At 41.5% G+C, this 6,719-nt stretch overlaps 1 protein-coding gene across 1 annotated transcript; it reads left to right on the forward strand.

The window, feature by feature from the left end:
• Positions 1-311: 311 nt before the first annotated feature.
• LOC4326837 (Golgi apparatus membrane protein-like protein ECHIDNA) lies at positions 312-4,739 on the forward strand. The gene is made up of 6 exons (XM_015768186.3): positions 312-428; positions 825-881; positions 981-1,184; positions 1,266-1,325; positions 3,493-3,619; positions 4,268-4,739. The coding sequence occupies exons 1-6, from the start codon at positions 414-416 to the stop codon at positions 4,354-4,356; spliced, it is 552 nt and encodes a 183-aa protein (XP_015623672.1). The 5' UTR covers positions 312-413; the 3' UTR covers positions 4,357-4,739.
• Positions 4,740-6,719: the final 1,980 nt, after the last annotated feature.

Raw genomic sequence — 6,719 nt, forward strand, 5'->3', positions numbered from 1 at the left:
GTGGGTCCCATGCTGAGTCAGTTGCCACGTCGGATAAAACCGGAGTGAAAACCACCGAGGGTCCTAATTTGTACTGGTTTTGTAAGTTGGGGGATGCGTTGTATCCGGTTTTGCGGTTCAAGGATTATTTTGTAACTCGATGACAAGTTAAGGGACCTTCGGTGTACTTTTTCCTATACTTATATGGGCCTAGACGAGACCAGTTTGGGCCAACTTTGTTGGGCCAGCCAGCCTCGCGATATCTACCCATTCTCTACGCAGAATTTGCGATCCGCCCCTCTTCTAGACGACATATTTGCATTTGACCCCCCGTCCTCTTCGATCTCCAAGGGAGTAACCGAGGAAGGGATCCCGCGAAGCAGTAGCATAGCAGCGGAAGAACTCAAGCGGAGTGGGCGAAGAAGCAAAGCCCGATGGATCAACACCAGGTGATAGCTCCCTCCGCTCCCTTCCCTTCCCTTGCCCCGCCTGGCCGGAAGGTTCTTGATTTCTCTATTTTTAACCTCAAGGAGTTGGTTTGCTTGGGGATTGGATTGGAGTTGTGCTACTTGCTCCAGATCTTTCGGTTTTTCTGATTGGACCAGCCCAGATTAGTATATGTTGTGCAAGAGCTTGGCTAGTTTTAGTTGTGTAAGAAAAGAGTCAATAAATTGTTCTTGTGAGATCTGGGTCGGCCGTTACAGTTTGGTTTCTAGGACAAGTGGATGCAATTTGGTTAGGGTTTCTTGACTGCACTAATAACTATTTCTTCTCAATTCCTCTGCTGCTTAAATTGAGATTTAGGAGTGGCATGATAGTGATGATATATGTTTCTGTTGCTGCAGGTGGTCGGCGAGAATTATGCAAATCCAAAGACATGTTTCTTCCATGTCCTCTTCAAGGTACTCACTCGCCTGTTTTTCTTCAATGTTCTTTGTAATTGTTTACATAAACACTGTAGCTAGCAATTACTAAGTTGATTGGACTGTTTGTATGTGAAGGCAGGGGCATTGGCGTTCTACATACTGTCTGCGCTGTTCGTGACCAACTTTGTTATTATCTTTGTCATCACCGTGCTCCTGGCAGCACTTGACTTCTGGGTGGTCAAGAACGTCAGTGGGAGGATATTGGTTGGGCTGCGCTGGTGGAATGAGATCGATGATGAGGGCAATAGCGTGTGGAAGTTTGAGTGCCTTGATGGAGAGGTTTGCGTTCGTCTCTCAGTATACTTGTGACATTTTGGTGCAATTGCTTATCCCTAAATTAGTGTATCCGTTTTGCTGCAGTCTCTTGCTAGGATGAACAAGAAGGACTCATGGCTGTTCTGGTGGACTCTGTACTTGACTGTAAGTGATATTCTCCACTATGATTCAGCGTTTTTAGTTTCTAGTATCCGTATATGAATATATACAATTTCATTCAGTTTATATATGAACACATTGGGAAATGGAAAATGAAAATAAAACATAAATACAACAGAAGGGAATGCCTGCAGTCTTGTCAAATGCACAACTGCAATTAGATGACAATCAGTAGCATACCTATTAAAGTATGATAAACCATAGAAGTCTGTATCAAATCTTTATACAGAGTCGAGATTGACTTCACCGTAGAATTGTTGAGCCTATATGCTGAAAGTATCTGAAGTGCCTCTGGTAGGCATGGTGTCAGTTTGTAAAGCTTCCACCTAGCCTTGCGCCGCCCCTGGGTGCATCATTTTTGCACATGTGTGTTGTTTGTACGGCCTTTTTTGTCATGGTGTGCATCTACACATATAGTTAATTATTGATTTGATATTTTGATGTAATTTATGCACAATTTTGTTGATCTGAGGATAGCTATTTTTTCTCCTTTGTAAACTTAGAATTAGAACTTGTCATATTCTCCCTTCAACCCAAAATGCAAGTCGTAGTATGATCTGTAAAGTCAACCTATTGATACTCTTATGTCTGACCGTTTAGATGTAAATGCAAAAAATATTGGTTATAAAAACAGTACTCTATAGTATTATTGATTTTTTTCTTGGAAATACTCTATAGTATATACTTTGCTAGTTCTGTTGCATTTATGATTAAAATCTAGGAAAATTTGGTTTCATGTCACTGAATATGGTGGTCCACCCTTAAGTTCTTCATCACTTTGTCCGTTGCCATCATGATTTTGCTTTTTTCCCATGTGAAACATTCAAATAGACATGAGTAAGGACACATATCCCCTTGCAGCCAGATTAGATCCTTAAGTAAACGCATGCAATCACAGCATGTAGTCATCAATCCCTGGCTCCCTGCCCTTAGCCATATCCATCTCGAGCAAACTCACATTCCCCAATTCCCTTCTTCCCATGGCTGCTGCACCAGGTATTGCAGCTGGCTTCCTGCAGGATAGGAAGACTAAATCATTCATGGATTCACTGATAAACCAAGTGACACTTGAGAAAAGCAAAATAGAAAGTAAACGCATTGACGAGAGCAGAGGACAGACTGCGTAGGCCGGTAGAAGCATCGACCGGAGCAAGGCAAGCGTAAAGTCTTTGGTCAGCTCCATGTGGCCCTGCAGCGCATGTGGCATCCTTGTTGCAGGGCAGGAAGCTTCTGCAGAGGATTACATCTGGGAGGGATCTGACGTGTTCCTCAGCTACCCAGCATTGAAGCTGGATGAAACACTAGGAAATTAAGGATTTGTTCTGCTGGAGTTACATGATAGGGATAGTGGATGGCTAGAAATCTCTTCAATTGATAAATATCCTGCTAGTTGACCCAACACACTAATCTGGACTGTGATTCACTGATTTGCTTTTGTAAAAAATTGTAGTCTACAATAGTGTTACATATAAAGGTATCTACAGTTTTACACTCACAAAACTGAAAGTTCACGTCAATTAAAGCTCCCATAATGGCAAACTGTGAGAAAGCAAATACAGAATACATCATGTGAACACTACATAAATGTTGATGAGGTATTGTCAAACAATGGGTCTGTTTGGTAGAGCTCTAACTCCTAAACTTAGCTCCAGGAGTTGGGTCTAGAGTGGAGTTGTGGAGCTGCCTAAACCCAGCTCCACCTCTCTAGTTCATTTTGTAAGAGAGCTCCACTCAGCCCCACTCCCATTTTAGGTGGGGCTGAAACAGTTTGGCCAAGTTCCAGCTCCACCAGAGGTGGAGCTAAGGTGGAGCTGGAGCTAGAGTTGTGCCAAACAAGCCCAATATAGGCTCATGTTTTTTTTATTGAAAAAGGAACATGTTTACAAAAATTATATCCGTGTTTTTTTTAACACAGGTTCATGTTTGACGACGTATTGTCAAGCAATTATATCCATGTTTTGTAAAAAAAAAAGATGCTCCTTTTATTGTAGAGTTGCTCATGTTTTCATTTTCTTGTTACTGTAATAATGTTCAAATTAGAAAATAATTTGGAACAGAAGAAAATTCTCTAGGAGAACAGGTTACTAACTGTGAAGGTAATTGTAATTCTTTGAAGGCTATTTGAAATAAACATGCTTTTTCCATGTTTCAGGCTGCTGCATGGATTGTTCTTGGGATATTCTCACTCATCAGACTTCATGCTGATTACCTTCTTGTTGTTGGAGTTTGCTTGAGTCTCAGCATAGCAAACATTGTTGGCTTCACCAAGTGCAACAAAGGTGAGAGACTTCTCTTGAAGAGAATTCCGTGTTTCTCGTTAGAAAAGTCTACATGGCATGTAAGATGCAATTCTGTTAGAGGATTTTTTTTTTTTGGTGTCTTAAAATAGCCAGTTAGAAACAGAACAGGTATGCATTGGAAGTGAATTGCACGAATTTCTATATCTTTGCTTACAAAATGGTAAACTTAGCAACAGAATGCTGTGCGTTCATGTCCTTTTAACATTGTCTTAGCTGAGAAAATAGAACCTTCAACATCAATATCTTGTTTGAAAGTACAGTTCATTTAGTAAACAGACCATGTTCAGCCTGGAATGTGTTCTAGAATCTAGACCAGTTGCCTTTATCCTGAAGCCATCATTGTTTTGTGTACCTATTCTGATCAGTTTTAGATGGTTCTTCTCTGTTTACGTACTTGTGTTTTCATAGCTCTGGATGTCTTTAACTGGATAATTCCATGGGGAAGTACATTGTATGCCAGGAAATACATTCATTCTGTCAGCTTCAGATATCACTTCTAGCTTTCCCATTGTCTAAGTCAGCTTCTAGGCTACCCAAGCATGTTGACATCTGTGCCTGGCATATAAGACATTGCACTCTGCTTGAACTTTTAACTATGGCTCTGAGTTTATTGTGGTTATTTTTCAGATGCCAAGAAAAACGTTGCAGATTGGACTAGAACTACGCTCCTATCATCTGGTGTCAGGTCAACAATTCAGTCAGCATTCGGTGTCTAAATAGAGGCGCCCTAATGTCACATACAGTGGTGTGCAATTTATGAATCAGATGATGCATTCTGCTTTTGTTTACTTTGCCTAGTTGCTTATTGACCCTATACATCTTTGTGTCCCCTGATATCCTTGGTATTGTTTGATTCACTGTGACAAAAGATTGAGGGTCAAGATAGGCACACTACTCAACCTACAAGTTCTTGATGTTCTTTGTATTTTTTAGCCTTGTCACTGGTGACACTGTATAGCAGCTGAACTGGAAAACGTTCTACTTGGGATAGATTGTAGTGTACAGCTAACATCTTGAAACATTATCATAGTACTGCATGGAGTTTGTCTTGTCGAACTTTTAACCATGAGGCAAAAGCAATGGATGTTGATGTTGTGAAGGAGCATCTTGCAGGAGAAAATGCATTGTGATTTTCATTATTTGACATCTCCACCACCGGCAAGACAAATTCGCCTACCTCTTCCTTCAGCCTGGACATACAATTGCTGATAAAGTTCTAGTTGTAGTTAGTCACAATCATGTCAACATTATAAAGCAAAATTTTGAAGTCCTGCCTTGCTGCTTCACTCCATTATAATACTTGATACGCTTGGCCTTAATATAAACTTGCAAAGAATATGCTAGTAAAGCAGCTGCAAGAAAAAAAAAAAGAACTTCCTAAAGCACGTTCGTCATCTTCTTTTTTTTACCTTCGTAGTTTTGCAGTCCATCTTATCTCACATCTTTATCCTTTACCCCCCTAGATATCACTGGTTGAAAGCAATATGGTGTTACCTTTTCTTTCGTGAACAGCAGATTTTTTTTAAAAAAAAAGAGAAATTTGGAAAATATCATCGTAAAGACACATACTAGGGTCTTATTTGGCATAACTCTCCATCTTAAATTCGCATTGGATTTGAAGTTTGTATATTAAATTATAGTGGTTTAAAATTTTATATTTCATCTAAATGATTCATTCAAAAGTTATCAATATAATTGTAGATCCAGATCTATTGATTTGTATTCATAGTTTAAAAACTCTTAGATCTCGAGTTATGCCAAACACCCCCTACACATCAATAACTCATACAAGTATGTTCCAACTCCATGACACCTTTAAAACAATGTGCAAACCACCAATTCCGCGAAAACACAACAAACAGACGCCCCTTTTCCCTGGTTTCCAATGCTCTCTCCCTAGCAGCAACGTCTTCAACTAACAGAGTCAGTCAGTCAGTCAGTCACTGCCACCATTGCAAAAGAATCTCGGATATTTGTTCATCCCAGCCAGAACGACGCAGCGTCACAAAAAACACACACACACACACACGCTACTCCCATTTGCAGAATGAACTGCATGCTACTGTGGATATTTGCAGCCGAGCCGTCGCGTCGCCGCGAGCGAGAGCGTACGTTTTCCACGACAAAAACGCCCAGCCCGGGGCGACGTTTCCGCGGTGCCATCCCCAGATTTTTTTTCGCACGCCGGAACGGACACGAACGGACGACGAAAGCAAAGACGTTTTTTTTTTCTTTTTTTTTCTCGGGAGATCGCATGAAAAAAAAAAAACTCTCTCGGCAACATTTCATTTGTGCTATTCCCCGACGGCGACTGGCCCGCGGTTGTCATCCAAGTCCGCCGGCGTTATCGCCTCCCGCCCGCCCGCGTCGAGCCGCGTCGGACGTTATCCGTGTGAGCCACGGAGAGGAACCCATCCTCAGCTTCTCCTCTTCCCCAACGGTTGACGGGTCGTTGTCGGGATATATGAATAAATATATGTAATTGTTTTTTTAGGGTATTTTTCATGCCACATAATTTGGCACGCGAAATCATTTTCCGCACGCGGCGACGACGGAGTAACCAGTAGGGGTTGAGTCTGGAACGTGGTCTCGTTTTCGCTCGGTGTCCCTTTTGTGAGCCCTTTTGTGCCGATCGAGTCGCTTTTCTTGTCTCCCGGCCACATGGTTTACCATTTTTTTTTCTCTCAAAGTAATTTTCGTTTTCAGACTGAAATTTTGTGTAGATAGCAACAAATACAATTTCGTCAAATGTAGAGATAAAATTTGCCAAATGTTTTTTTCCAGGAGTTTTTATTTGGTACGAATTTTGCTTCGTGGGAGGGGCGTACACGTGGTGGTAGGTGGATGGCTGGGAGAAAACTACTGGACATAAACAAAAAAGGCCAAGTAGGATCAAACAGACTAGTGGGTCACAGGAGGATAGGAGCCATCAGTGCCACCTAAGGAAAAGGTGTCCCAAATGTCGGCCACGTCATCCAAGAACTCTTATCCACTTGAAATTTCACTCCTTTTTTGTCATCTTAGCTTGTGGTCTGGTTTGGTGTGGACCAGCTGGTCAGTGAAGTCCATTTCATGGAGC

Source organism: Oryza sativa, chromosome 1 (genome assembly GCF_034140825.1).
Source record: "Oryza sativa Japonica Group chromosome 1, ASM3414082v1".
Classification (NCBI taxonomy): Eukaryota; Viridiplantae; Streptophyta; class Magnoliopsida; order Poales; family Poaceae; genus Oryza; species Oryza sativa.